This window comes from Spodoptera frugiperda, chromosome 23 (genome assembly GCF_023101765.2).
Source record: "Spodoptera frugiperda isolate SF20-4 chromosome 23, AGI-APGP_CSIRO_Sfru_2.0, whole genome shotgun sequence".
Classification (NCBI taxonomy): domain Eukaryota; kingdom Metazoa; phylum Arthropoda; class Insecta; order Lepidoptera; family Noctuidae; genus Spodoptera; species Spodoptera frugiperda.
This window is the reverse complement of record NC_064234.1, coordinates 12954236-12969234: the sequence shown is the minus strand read 5'-3', so window position 1 is coordinate 12969234 and position 14999 is coordinate 12954236. Positions and strand designations below refer to the sequence as shown.

The 14999-nt window shown below is 35.0% G+C and overlaps 3 protein-coding genes and 1 non-coding gene across 12 annotated transcripts in view; 2 read left to right on the top strand and 2 right to left on the bottom strand.

Moving 5' to 3' along the window:
- The window catches only part of LOC118266593 (ephexin-1), a 110354-nt gene that overhangs the window by 80600 nt on the left and 14755 nt on the right, over nt 1-14999 (top strand). For 6 of the 9 annotated variants that reach the window (XM_050703319.1, XM_035580023.2, XM_035580024.2 and 3 more), the window contains 4 exons: nt 5559-5707; nt 6455-6605; nt 7273-7774; nt 8031-8278. In XM_050703319.1, the coding sequence (XP_050559276.1) occupies nt 5559-5707; nt 6455-6605; nt 7273-7774; nt 8031-8278 (1050 nt within the window). The remainder of the gene's footprint in view (nt 1-5558; nt 5708-6454; nt 6606-7272; nt 7775-8030; nt 8279-14999) is intronic. The other 3 variants (XM_035580025.2, XM_035580028.2, XM_035580026.2) reach the window with 3 other exon arrangements.
- Trnae-cuc (transfer RNA glutamic acid (anticodon CUC)) lies at nt 6643-6714 on the bottom strand. The gene has a single exon. It is a non-coding gene; the product is annotated as a tRNA-Glu (tRNA).
- LOC126912216 (putative nuclease HARBI1) lies at nt 9804-11122 on the top strand. Its single transcript, XM_050703333.1, has one exon. The coding sequence runs from the start codon at nt 10026-10028 to the stop codon at nt 11094-11096; it is 1071 nt and encodes a 356-aa protein (XP_050559290.1). The 5' UTR covers nt 9804-10025; the 3' UTR covers nt 11097-11122.
- On the bottom strand, nt 11466-13016 carry LOC126912217 (uncharacterized). The gene is made up of 3 exons (XM_050703338.1): nt 12607-13016; nt 12434-12526; nt 11466-12360 (listed from the first exon to the last, which is right to left on the bottom strand). The coding sequence occupies exons 1-3, from the start codon at nt 12868-12870 to the stop codon at nt 12220-12222; spliced, it is 498 nt and encodes a 165-aa protein (XP_050559295.1). The 5' UTR covers nt 12871-13016; the 3' UTR covers nt 11466-12219.

The window sequence follows — 14999 nt, the reverse complement described above, 5'->3', positions numbered from 1 at the left end:
TATTATGCAATATGATCTGCCATTATAAATGGACACAGTTAATTCATGATGCAAATCTTCGACTCAATCAGTCATACCATACAGAACACTTGTAACATTGCAACCACCGCGTGCCCGAGCGCAGATTTCGCAACAGTTGCCACAGATCCTACAAGCAGCGACGAATTTACATACATGGCTGAATGCGTGTCCTTCACTCGGTGTATTTAGATCAGTAGGCTTTTCCTTTTATGTGTGAAACCTCTTTCTTTTGCCTCAATTCTTTGTCTTTAAAATCACTAAGGAGGATTTTATATTAACGTGTATTTTTTTCATTTATTTCAGACCATAATGTCCATTTAGTTAGTAACAATGTTCTTATAGACTAGTGTTAGTAATATACAGAAAAACAAAATAATAAAAGAAAAATAAAAACAATAAAAGTAAAGTAAAGTAAATACAACAATTTGCGAAGTCGCTTTCTTTCTCCCTAAATCTCATTGTCTTTGTAGTCACCAAAGAGGGTTTATATTACGTTCAAAAATTCAAAATGAGATTTTTTTAACTCGATGTAGTCAAAAGGTTCATTATATTACTTACACACGTTAAATGTAATGTAAGCCTGCGCTAAAGAATGTTATAGCCAGTTAGAGACGTTATGTAACGGTGGGGTCAGTGACTGACGTTGGTTCAGGCTTGCAAAACTCCCTGTTTGACTTTATTAGCACTGCATGTTTGTTGTTTAGTGCTAAAATGGCCTCACTTGCATCGACCACTTTAATTGCCTATAAATACTTTTCCTCTATTACTGATTTTCTAACATCTTTATTATTATTTTCATTATTGAGTCAATCTTTTTCTGTTTTTTTATTGCAAAAACCGCCTTTTAAAAAATAAACAGCAAAATTGCTAATCGTGTCCCTATGACTTAAAGTATCTTGTGTGCGTAATCTTATGCCCAAATACTCTTGAAACTCAATTATGTGTTCACAAAACTGTCCATAAGTAATGGGTACTCGTAATACAACGTCATACGATGCAGCAACACACGACACGATCGAATGTGGCAATGCTGAAAACCATTTAATACGATCTCGTGTTTCATCGACCGCAACTTGCGCAAGAGTTGTTTAACGAACATGGCAGATGCGGCGACAGATATTATATAATGTAACGAAGGGAGACCTTGATATATTAATAGTATTATTGTTTGTTATTAATAACTACCTACGAATTATAGGTAAATACGAAAGTTTGTTAACAGACCACATCAACAGACTATAAGTGGCTACTTCTGACCAAAGGCCTCTTCTCACACGAAGAATGTTTGAACATTAATCGCCACGTTTGCTCCATGCGGGTTGGCGATTTCAAACTTATAATCAGGCCTAGATTTCCTCATAATGTTTACCTTCACCGTTTGTCATTGGTGTCTAAAGAAGCTTAGAACATACATAATTATAACTTTGCTATTCGCAGTTAGTAGTCACCACATGGATCATGGAAATTCGTTACTCTTTCGAGCGAAACCGATTGAATGGACAACCATTTCATCTAAATACGGATCATACATATACAATTGAACAACGGAATTCGTTGGTTATTAATATAAATGCAATATTATAAACATTCTTTAAAAAATTCCCTTCAGAACAGTCAAGATTTTTATTCTGATTACCAAAGACAGGAATCAATGCATTCTCTTCAATCTTTTCAATGCATATTACCATTACAATGACCTGCACATTTTATATTATCTGTAGCACTACCAATATCTTTACAATTTTATTGGCAGCCGTCTTATTTGCTATATGTGTTGCCTGTCTGTGTGTGTGTGTGTAGCAGCCCACATATTACAGAAAAAAATATTCCTTATAGACACTTTTCAAACTGCTAGGTATAACTTCAATTTGATTTCTTGAATCATGCTTCATGCATTAAAAGTACATTTTAACTAAAATATATGATTATTTACGAAAACCATTGCTACTACTTATTTACTAATTAGGTAAAACCATATAGCCTTCGGTACTTCGCTACTGTCTTCAGAAACTACACCGTTGTAACCAATCACATTATGATGTCAGAATGTCATAACACTTACTTGCGCAAGAGTGGTTGTGTCAACTGTATGTGCCGGATGCGTACGAGCACGTCACGAGGGTCACCGCAGACCTTGACCATATAACAGCTTTTTAACCGTCATTTTTTGTTAATTAATTAAATAATTTGAATCAACAGTCGATTAATTGTCTGTTCTACTTATACATATATTTTTTGTGATTTATGATGTGTTTTTTCTGTATTTAATTTAATTCAATTTATAATATCTTTTGAGATAATAGCTTAATCCCACAAAAACATTTCATGTTAAATGTTGCCAAGACGAGACCATATAGCTCGCACTGTCAAAAAGTAATCAGATCCCGTGTAGAGCCAAGTTTCTAACCCTACATGCCCAGACCTAAATCGATAAGCCCTAATTTCACACTCAAGTTACGGGGAAATTCTATAAATCTACGTCCAAGGTTTGCACGCCTACGAGATTATAGCGTAAAAACTCTGCTACGCACTACGAACTACGCAGTACGAGCTATGGCTGTAGAATTTCCCCGTAACTTGAGTGTGAAATTAGGGTGCTTATCGATTTAGGTCTGGGCATGTAGGGTTAGAAACTTGGCTCTACACGGGATCTGATTACTTTTTGACAGTGCGAGCTATATGGTCTCGTCTTGGCAACATTTAACATGAAATGTTTTTGTGGGATTTCTTTACTTGTAGGTTGCTTATGATAGAAAGATAAAATGAGCGACAAATACAAGTATTTTTTGTCGCTCATTTTTTCTTTCTTTTTTTGGGGTATATCGTAATTTTCTACCTACTATACAATATTCAAACCGTACGTAATCCTAAACTACTTAAGTTAAACCTATTAACAATGAAAATTAAACAATGACCTACGTATCAAATTATTCTCACTAAGTCGTACCTACATAAACAACTATAAACATTTAACTTTACCTACTAACCTATACTACTTAATTGCAAATACCTACTTATTCAATCTTTGAATTTCTTAATTAAATTTGTGAGAAAATTGCAAACGTAATGCTAATACTTTTTATCAATGAAAATTAAAACACTAGTACCTAACTAAACCTTCACCTACTAAACTACTAAATTTATAAGAAAATTGCAAACGTAATCCTAATACTTTTTATCAATGAAAATTAAAACACTAGTATCTAAACCTTTACCTACTAAACTACTAACAATTAAATATTAGGCAAATGGTTTTTTTCTCCGCGATAGCAAACTTTTAAATCACCGAAATATTCCGAAAATTTTTCATTCAACGAGACAACCGTCAACGACGTCTGCTCTCGCGCGTCTGCCCGCGTTCGGGTGCCGCGCTCGCTGACGGGCCGATTAATTATGTTTAGCTACTGCGCGGGGACGAGGGGGCAGGCGGCGGGCGTTGGCGCATACTATACTTACGATGCTTATGTTCAAAAGTATAGGTTGATTAATAAACACTTACCGAAGTGAAGTGTAGTAATATTATTCATATCTAAGTACTTATGGGTAGGATAATGTTTTGATTTGATGAAAAGTTTGTGTTCTATGTACTTGTGTATAATTTTTAGATCTCAAGCAGGAAATAGGGAATTACGTTTCCCTATTTCAGATTTTTACCCTCCGCGGCCGCATTCAGACCTCTAGCGTCAAAAGTTGCGGAAGTCTCGAACAAACTTTCACCCCCTAGTTTAAGGGGTTGGGGGTAAAAGTTCCAAGTTTTAGGATTTTTTTGTTGTTTGGGTACTAATACTAGCTTACATACCAAATTTCAGTTTTCTAGGACTTCAGGAAGTACCTTAAGAATTTTGTTGATCATCAGTGAGTGAGTGAGTGAGTGAGTGAGTGACGAAATCGGGGTATTTTAGATATCAATAAAATCTAAAGTATAAGAGCTATGCAATTGAAACTTTAGAGGTTTATTAAGTCTACCACTGACATTATATCCTGAAAATTTTGTTTATCTGGTATAACCCAAACTCAAGTTATGAAGGTTCAAAAATACGACGAAGCGTTTCGAGAAAAGGTAGGTAGTGCCCTTGCGCTTGCGCTTCGCTTGGCTCGTCTTTTGGGGGCACTACCGTGCCCCCAGATATTAGCTTAAATTAATAATAGCTTTTGAGAACTGGAGAAATTCTTGTTTTAGATAATAATTAATGATGTTTGTTGATGTTCTATAAATAAATAGATAATCTTTATATTAATTTTAAACACCGTTGCATTAGAAAGGAATTTAGAAACTCGGACTCGCAGCAGTCTATTTTTACTAGTAACTAATTTCTAGTCTAGTTTTCCGGTTCTAGTCGATTTTTTACAAATTAGCCTGAACAATTAGTTTGTCTATTATAATTTAAGTAAAAAATACAATTAGCTGTACTATTGTGTGTTATAATATCCAGATAATTAAAAACTATTTATTATAGGTATGAGATCATTTTAAACAAAAAAAAGTTGAGCAACAGAACAAAGATAAAATATTTTCGTCTCGCTTCGATAGATGGCGTTGTACTGAATTTCCTGAATCTCGAATACATTTTTGTGGCCGCGCAAATCGCATATTGTAATGGCCGACTAAATGAAAGAAATAACTTTAATTAGGTATCCTTTACATTTCAAAAAATCTTATAAATAAACCCAGTGACATTTCTATTGAGGAAAACACGCAAACGATGGTGCAAAAGGAATTTTATTGTAATGTTACGTTGACGGAATAACAATTAATAATTCTACCTAAATATATTATTTATAGTATCATACATCACATACTTGGTGCATATTATTATAATTCTATTGCGTCAAAGTGAATGCGTCAATTTTACGTTAATCGCGCTCTTTTCCGTATAGTCCAGATTAGCCGAGAATCATTGTGAGCGTCATGGCTCTCCGTCACATACACTCACGTAATCTAAGTTCAAAATTCTGTTATTGTTTACTATCATGTTATTACTACTACATGTATCTAATATTATTGCGTCATGTACACTTATTAAATGTGTCATTTTTTAAAGGTTATTATAGATCCCACGAAAGTAATTGGAAGCAAACCTTGCTATTCAGAAATTTATTTGTTGACTGTATTACCTATAATTGACATAACACTGTCATTATTATGCTGTTGACACTATTATTTGTATTTCACTATCGATTTTGACATTAATCATTGTTTATTTTTTTACAACTTTATTGTATTCATTCCAAATAACGACCGAATAATATCTCATTATTTTTGTATGCATTAAGAAACAAAATAATTTGCACACAAAGAGGTAAAATGTATTGGGACTCGCCACTTAAACAATTCACCTTACATGTAAACATACACAATGCAAATAAATGATTTGATTGATTTGCTATTTACCTGTCACAAGTTCAGCCTTAAAATAGACAGGAGATGTATTTTCATAATGATTAAAACAAAAGACGTTCTTCAAAAAATATTCTTACAGTTACAGTCAAATTTATTTTATTTTCTTTTTACTTAATTACTCCTTTTCTATCAACAGAATGTGACAGCAGCGACTCGGGTCACCTGTACGAGTCGCTGGAGCCTGCGCCCACGCAGACACATACCTCACTCGCCCCCCCTCCCCTACCGATAGAGGAAGACTTCGACTCCTTCGACAGTGACAGCGATACCGATGACCACGATAAGGTAAATTGGTCTTTAAACTATTAATATACAAGGTTAATTATTTAACCTTATTAATAATTTATTATTAAATTAAAGTCGGTCAGCTCATCAATTTACTCCAATCTCTAAATTATCTTCAATAGATTTTAGACTTTATTGCGCACAACAATAAAGTTGTAAATGTATCATGAAATTGGAGTAGCTTCAACTGCCGTTGCCTATAGGTTTTATTTAGGTAGGTAATTGTAAATATGTAGTCAAGCACTTAAATAGGTTTTAACTATTGGTTAAAACTATTTTATTTTCATTGGTTCAAAAATATTGCAAGAAAAGCCATACAACAAAGCGATACAGGTAGCGCCCTCTGTTGTACGGGGTCTGAACAAGTAATAAGTTGTGTATTTTATTGCTTCCTTACAATTAGTAAGCGGGATTAACGTCCTTGTTTGAGGAAAATAGTATTTTAATATAGAAGGTATTTTACGTTTAAGGTATACGACGTTTGTGTAGGGAAATACAAAGATTCCATGTGTCACAGTAAATTAGTTTGCTTTGCACTTACTCTCAAGAAACACGTTTGTAGAAAATATATCAATAAAATGGCAGTAAGTAATTCTTAGAGCGAATTCTTGCGCTCCTACAATTTATTTTTAACAAATTGAACGCCGTGGTGGTCACCGGTGACCGAAGTTAGCGGAGGATTTGCCTTCAACAATTTTCTATTGGCAGTCAAAGACTTAAATTAATTATTTTTTACTTCTTTTCCAGTCCACGTACGCGCCAACCACGCCGTCTTTGCCGGCATCCCGACTACCCAACCCGCCCACCGGAGGCGGCCAGTACACCCTGACCAAAATAGCCAGCGCAGCTCAAAGAAAAATGAGACAAATCAAACGAAATCTTACTAAAAGATACACCGGTAAGTCAAAAATACTATTTACACTTACAAAAAGAATTTCCGATACCGGGAATCGAACCCGAGCCTCCTGGGTGAGAGCCAGGTATCCTAGCCACTAGACCATATCGGATGTTGGTAAAGATGTTGAAATTACCGGCAGCTTTATACAACACATATTATCTTTTTATTTATTTTTAACTTAATATTTTTTATTTACATTTATTAGAAACTATACAGAATGTAAACGAAACGCTACAATTTCTTTGTTTTTATGATTTAAACATTTTTATTTTCGTGTTATTCATGGAACATCAGCCTTAAGCAGTTGATTACAACTATTATTACATAAAATAAACATTGAATTCCTTAATTTTTTAGAAAATAAATCTCGTTTTTTACCATCACCTGTTTGCGGCCTTTGAGAGCGTTCCGTTTACACGCTGTATAAAAATACATAGTCGAATCATAATAAAAATACAGCATAAGCTATCCGTTGAACTCACTAAAAATGCTCCAATATTATCCCAAATTCTAGACAGGCGGCAAGAGTAGAAAGTATGAGTGATAACATTGTAATCATGAAATAATTCAGACCGTATCGTATCATTTATCTACCGATATCTTGCAGATATAATACTGACCCACTTTCATCTTTTGAAAGCAACTAACCAAACCATTCTGTTTACAGTTGCGATGGACGGCAAACCGTTTACTAAGGCCCCGAGCAATCCCACGAACATCTACGACACAGCGAAGAAGAAAACCCCTACCCCCATCTACGCCAACTGCGAGAGACAGGACCCCGTGTACACAAATATCAACTTTAAGGACACGCGTCTCGTACAAAATAAGACTGAAATTCCCTTGGCGAAGGTATACGGGTCGTTGAAGGAAGAGTTGAAGACTGTTATTTCGGATAAGAGAGCGAGCTATGGAGATGTACCTCCTCCGTTGCCGGACAAACCTCCTCCCGAGAAGCCTGTCACTCCCACAGTCCCAACGAATGAGACTATTAAGAAGGACAGTGGGACTTTGTCCAGGAAAGCGTACTTTTCCTTCAAGTCCCGGTTCCGGCGCGCCACCTCGCTGGCCGTGGATATAAACTCGGAAGTGCCCAGCGCCCTGAAGATCACCAACTCCACCTTCTACCTGACTGACTCTATGGATGGTGACTCCGGATTCAGCAACTGGTGAGTTCTGATACTGATGTTTGAAATTATTTTGAAGTGGTATGTCTAATAAACTTAGGAATCTATTAGAATACTGTATGTATTTGTATAAACTGATCCCATAACCATAAGTCAGACCGCTCAATCATAAGTTCAAGTCTCACTTCTTTAATTTGTTTGTTCTAAACTTCTAAAAATAGCTGTTTTCTACATTTTCGTGTCTTGGTTATACACCACCAATCCCTAATAGATGACTAATACAAACATTTGTGAACAGCAGTGACAACGGGCAGCCGGGTAGCACGGAGACGCTGTCCCCAGAGAGCGGGCCGCGGCGGCGAGACGGTAGGCGCCGCCTGGCGGACTCCAGCCCGTGCCTGTGTCCCGTGCGGCCGGCGCTGCCCCCTCCCCCGCCGCCGCCCACCACCGCGACCCCCGCCACCCCCACCCCGGCCCCCGCGACCCCGCCCAGCCCGCCCGGCGCGCCGTCTCCACCGGCGACCGACTTTAGCGCTGTCAACGAAGGTAACGCACAGCCGTCAACTGGAGTACCCGGTGTGGTGTAGCGCTAATCATTGCCTTTATCATTTCAGACCTAGATATATCGCTTTACTAATATGTACTGTTCAGTACAAAATGCTATTTGATTATATTTAAGTTTGGATTTTGCAGTCAAAATTACTTCCATATTTCTTTATTATTGGAAATCCAACAGTGGATATAAGGGTTTGTGGGTATTGTGTGAGATGGATCCAGCTACAGCAATGAACTAAAATCCTGTAAATTGAATGCTTTCGCCTTCCACATGCCAGAATTTGGAGAACCTAAAGCTTGATGAATAAATCTTGTTGGTTCGATTACCATAAGCAAGACATTATTTAGTAACCTCTAGCGTCTAAGAATATAAGTACACTATTATAAGTACATAAGTACACAAATATTGTTAAGTAAATAAGTACGTATAGCCCATGCTATATAGTGATCAACATTGATATATATTATTTCTTCTTTTAAATTATTGCTTTCATCTTCAACATTTTTCTTTAAACTTTTCCGGTGCACTGCAAAGTGTCCAAGTATAAGAATATACTAAAACCTTCTTATTCAATAATAGATCCTATTGACCTTGATACAGAAATATTTTCCTTCTTTAATACCTTGACTATCTATCTACTCTTTATACAATAAATTCTATAATTTTGTAAATAGAGTATTTCAGTTGACAGTTGTCCGTATCGCGTAATGTTTAGTCCATAGACTAAGTTCTTGGTTTAGCCAAATAGTTTTAACGAGCCGTTGACGACGAAGACAGCGCTAAACGGAGGTCAGTGCCTGCAGTATAGTGGGAATAACTATTTGTAAATACGGCTGAATATCTCAAATATCCTAAACAATAACAAAAATACCTTACAGTTTATAAAACATCTAAAATATCTTCCGTAAAGCGCGTTCTAAACCACTATTGTTCTTCACCATCAAGGAATGTAAATATGTAGGCATCCATTTAATGAATATTTCGTTAAGTAAACATATTTATCAATTGTTCAATTATAATTGGATATTTATAGACACTAAAATAATATTTGTAAATAATATTCCGCGCAGAATGCGGCGACTAATTGTAATTTTCCGCAAGTCGTAGCTAATAAGTGTTGAGAAGTAAAACCTTGTAGTGGGTAATCACTTCGTCTTGTAACACTGCCTATTATCCACATAAGAACATTATTCGCTTAGGTACTTAGTTATTACTTGCAACTAAGACTTTCCTAGTAAATTTTTCCTCAATTAAAAGTTAGCAATATTTTCTAGACAAAACTCCTTGGAGCTATCTGCTCTGTTTATTTTTTTTATGTCAAGCTTTCCATTTTTTAATTAGAAAATAGAAAGTACTTAGGTATAAATATTTCCAGCTCGAAATCATTAAATGGACTGAACAAATTATTTCTAAAACAATAAATACCTACGGCCTTACTTATAAACGATCACTAAAGTTAAGACACAGTTAAACTACGTATTAAAAAATATTTTAACTCATAAACGATGATTAACGCTAAATAATGTCTTACCGACTGCTTAAATAGCTGTCAACTTAATCAGTGACGAACCCTTGTTTAAAGACCTTAATTACCAAAATGGCGTCCGAAATTCGTATAAGTCACAGCTGTGGTATATTTCAACAATAACACCACATGCAAACTTCGCATTGAATTGTGTTCTGTTTGCTGGGCTTTGTTCCGCTACTTAGGAAAGTGAAGTGGATGAATATTAAAAAATGGATATATTTGACGACGATAATGAATTACGCACATACCGTGACGAGATAGAAGAAATAAGAAATTTCAGGAATATTGGTTCAAGAAGGAGAGTAAAAATATATAATTCAAGATCGAACCCAATGGAGGAATTGAGTGAAAGCGACTTCAAGCATCGCTACAGATTCAGTAAAGAAAATATGGTAAAAATTATAAATATCTTAAGAAACGACTTGTCCATGGATAGCCGGGGCGGCAGTATACCTGTGGAGTTGCAAGTAATGGCAGCTATAAGATACTGGGGCCGCCACGAGATTCAAGAAGACTGTGCGGAAATTCATGGCATGAGCCAACAGACTTTATCAAGAACTGCTAAAAGAGTTGCTATTGCATTGGCTTCGAAAAGTTCCATTTATATTAAAATGCCTTCAAATTTAAGAGAAGAGACTGAAACTATTCGGAAATTTGAAACAATTTGTGGGTTTCCCCATATTACCGGTGCAATAGATTGCACCCATATTAAAATAAGAAAAGTTGGAGGAGATGTTGGTCAGTACTATATAAACCGTAAAGGACACTATTCTATTAATACTCAAATGGTGTGTAATGCAGATTTAAAGATCTGTGATATAGTTTGCCACTGGAGGGGTAGTACTCATGATGCAAGAATATGGCGTGAGAGTTCCATTAAAAGGAGATTTGAAGAACGAGAATTTAAAGGAAAACTTATAGGCGATGGTGGATACCCTTGTACCCCATATTTACTGACTCCAGTACTGAGACCCCGCAACGAAGCAGAACGGCGGTACAACTATAGCCACATTCGCACCAGGAACGTAATTGAGAGATGTTTTGGTGTACTTAAGGCAAGGTTTCGGATACTTTTGGAAATAATGAGAGGGTCTTTCAATACGATTAAAACGACAATCGTTGCATGTGCAGTATTGCACAATTTAGCAATTGAATTTGATGACACTTTAAGTTATGAAACCCCTTACACAGACAGTGATGAAGACACTGAGGCCATTGAACAGGACTCAAATAATTTGACACACATAACCAGAAACATTTTTATTGAGAATTTCTTTTAAAATACAAATACATAGTTTTATTTAAAGATTTTTTAATTTTTTTCCCAATATTTTTGTTCTAGATCCAAAATTGCCATTCTCTTCTTATGCAATTCATCCTCCCGTTTTTCTTTATTTTCTTTGCACTTTTTTGTGAGTAGGAACAATTGTTCCTCATAATTATCAGCAATCTGAAAAAGAAACAATAAGATGTATACAGGGTGTCCCTGAAGTCGACGTCCAACGGGCACCAGCTGATCAGCAAAGATCCAACTGTTATCAGAAACATAAAAAAATCTGAGTCCTACAGTTTTTAAATTACAGTGACTTATGTGTTATCCACGAAAAAGTACACCTGTGCCAGTCTTTTGACTCTTGTTGCTATAAATCTTAATTTTTTTTTCGGCTGCAGTCTTCCTTACATTAACCTGAATAGTGCTCCAGTAATATGGAATCATAAATTCTTAGCCAACTGCTTTAGATTGGAAAACATTGTTAGTTTTAGAGGAACCAAAGACTCTGAATAAAATTTTCACCTTACTTTAAGTGACTGTACTGAATAAATTATGTATGGCGCTAGTAATGGCAAATTTCACCAAAGTTGGCGCATTTAATAAGGATTATAAAATGGTATAGCACTTTGCAAATTATTTCTTAAATTCGACACAACAAAACTCCGTTTCGATGAATTTATTTGAACTTACTAATATTTCTTCTAGTGTACTCAAATCATACGTTACAATATATTGCCGACGAAAGCTGTAAGCGAAATCACGGGTAAACAGACAATGTTGTTTGACAAGAGATCCTCGCTGATTTTCAACATGATGATAACAAATAGCGTGCAAAGTACTGTCTAGTGCATACGAGGTTATATTATAACGTATGATTTCAGTACACTAGAAGAATTTTTAGTAAGTTCAAATAAATTCATCGAAATGGAGTTTCGTTGAAAAATCTTTTTTTGTGTCGAATTTAAGAAATATTGTGCAAAGTGCTATACCATTTTATAATCCTTATTAAATGCGGCAACTTTGGTGAAATTTGCCACTACTAGCGTCATACATAATTTATTCAGTACAGTCAGTTTTGTAATTTATGAAAAAAATCATGCAACCATCAGGCATAACCATAAGTACTGTGATTATGATGTTACCTTGTTATTTTGTTTAGGTTTGTGTTTAGGCTTATATAATTTCCTTTTTATTGTGTGTTTCTCTACTTTTGTTGCTGCTAGTGGTGTTGATAAAATTGGATTTTCTTCCACATCAGGAGTATTAGATAACTGAAAAAGGAGAGCATATTAATGAATATTTTATTATAATGATTTCATTCAGTTGATAGTTGGATTACAGTACCTGAGTTGATTTCTCAGAATCTACAATAATTGCTATTTCTGTGGTGGCTAACCCAGATTCTGACATCATCTTTTCAGTTGCTGTTGACTGTGACTGCAATAGACAATTATTATAATGTATAAATAAATAAATCATACTATGCGACAATATGAAATCAAACTATACATGCATACCTGTTTTATTGTTTCAATAAATATGCTATCACTATCAAAAACATTACTGTCAATCACAAACTCATTAGGCAATGACTGAATTAGTTCGAGATCTTCTTGTGGCGGACTTGGTGGTGGAGGTCCTCCACCAGTCATCTGCCTGGCCCGCCGATACTCCGACTCTCTAGTTTTAACTAGGCCTTTTGTGTTACGCCACTGGGTGACAATTTGTGTCATATCCCTGGGCTTTTTATTAAGGCTATTAAAACTGAAAAAGGTTAACATTTATAAACATGAGTGCTTTCCACTTTGGTAGTAGAGATAATGAAAGAAATGAAAGAATTAAAATAAAACAATGCTACCTAGACAATATTTCTTGCCAAGCAGCTTTTTTCTTTGCATTGGTATTTGTAGTAGTGTCCTTTTTTTATATAATATCAATTTTCTCCATTATAAGTTGTCTTAAGATTCTCTACAAGAAAATAACAAAGTTCAGAGTTAGTACAATTTGGACAGGTATTTTGGTGCAACAAGATAGATACAATACAAGTAACAATAAATTTAATATGACAATAACCTTTTCTTCTTCATCCCAGTTTGAAGATCGGGCCCTTTTCTTAGCGGATTTCAATTCCATTATATCACTAACACAACAAAAACACCACACCGCTGTATATTTATTTACAACACCAAAAAATTTGAAATTACCACTCTTTTGACAATATTTGACACAATTTAGAATTTTGACGTTATGATTTTTTAATTTCTCTTTGGATAACAGGAATTTTACCATCACAATGTAGCTTTACGTTTGGTATTGGCAGCGTATAAAATAAAAACGTTATTTAACCATTGCTTAGTTAAGTGACGTGTAAACAGTGTTTATAAGTAAGAAATAGTTAATTGATAATTAAGGAGTTAATGAGTTATTAGTTAATTAGTTGCTTAGCTGTTGATTAGTGGATTTTTATAAGTAAGGCCGATTGTCTTTGTTTTAAATTCGTCAGAGCTAATTCATTTGTTTTGCATCCCACGTTTAGTTAGAAGCAAATATCTAGTTCAGCTGTAGTTTCCAGTAAAAAAGTCAATTTGCTATCGAAATCTAGACGGTGGTTAACCGCAGCTTAGTCAGAATGACGTATTCAGTCTGTTTCACGGAGATTGTATTGAAATAAATAGTTATTCCCGCAGCGGGGTGTTCTATTTATTTTTTTATTTCTTCACAAAATGGCCTATGGTGTACACTATTTTTATTTTTATTCCATTGCTGTGTTATAACTTACTTCCAAAGACAACTTCGTCTTAATAACACTACGATGGATGATAAATGAGTGTAAATACGGCTCATTTTGTTCAGTAAATTATATTAATTTTATTATTTTCTTTAGTAACACTCTGGTTGTGGCTCGTAACAAAATACTTAATCAAATACAAACTAAAAGAAACTTTCTAAAACTAAAAATAGTATATAATCTATTTTTAACCCAGGCTTTAATATTTCTAACTAAATATTACAAGATTGAAAGCGAGAATGATAATATACGTGAAAAAGATATTTATGTACCATTTCGTAATTCAATGAGAGAACTTTTGAATCGGTTCAAATGATAGCTACTTATATTATCTGTGTCACTTTAAGTAACCAGCCCAGACAGACAGATATTATTTACCTCCCAGTGGGTGTCCGGTCTCTACAAAATTCAGAATAAACGCTTCCTTCTATTAAACTATTGAAACAATTTATTTCAATGAAATGTCCCAGAATTTCACATTTACCTATAATGAGGACAGAGCATCATGCAGAAAGTTTTTGCACATTTAGGTCGTAAGAGTAAAACTATAGATGCTTGCAATCGTAAAATAATATATTATGATACAATAAATCACATTACTAGACTTGTAATAAACATATTTTAAAACCAGTCTCCAATGACCTCATATTATACGTATGACACGGACTGGTACAAAACAACTTTATATTAAACTTACTAGTTATCACCAGTTTAAATTTTAATAAAAATCAAAGTTAATTGTCCAAAAATTTTATCAATTTCGTTCAACAATTTAATTTGGTCGTGAAAAGATGTATAGGCGGGTCGCATTTGTATAGTCTGTATAGGCTGTATGTAGCATTGTGTTCTTTTTTTAAATAAAAAGATGTTTATTCTATGGTGGTGACGCCAGCGACCTCTGTGCACAATGCGCGGGTTTGTGCAATTTGTTCAATAGTCTGTTAGTCAGTTACACGAGTACTTTGAGAGTTCGTGCTTCGTATTAGTCACCCGTGAGCGCCATAGCAGGATACTCGTTACTGCGGTTTAAATTATATTCTTCCCGCGCATTTCGTACGTTTTATTGTGATGTGTTGCACTGTGTGATGGGTCGTGAGTTACTCCTTCTTATACTAAAATGCA

Bases quoted from the DNA above. Each gene is read 5' to 3' on its own strand.
- LOC126912217 (XM_050703338.1), bottom strand. From the start codon at position 12,870: ATGTTAACCTTTTTCAGTTTTAATAGCCTTAATAAAAAGCCCAGGGAT. The intron at 12,527-12,606 runs GTATGCATGTAT...TGTCTATTGCAG, and splicing joins TTATTGAAACAATAAAACAG to TCACAGTCAACAGCAACTGA. The intron at 12,361-12,433 runs GTACTGTAATCC...CTCCTTTTTCAG, and splicing joins ATTCTGAGAAATCAACTCAG to TTATCTAATACTCCTGATGT.
- LOC126912216 (XM_050703333.1), top strand. From the start codon at position 10,026: ATGGATATATTTGACGACGATAATGAATTACGCACATACCGTGACGAG.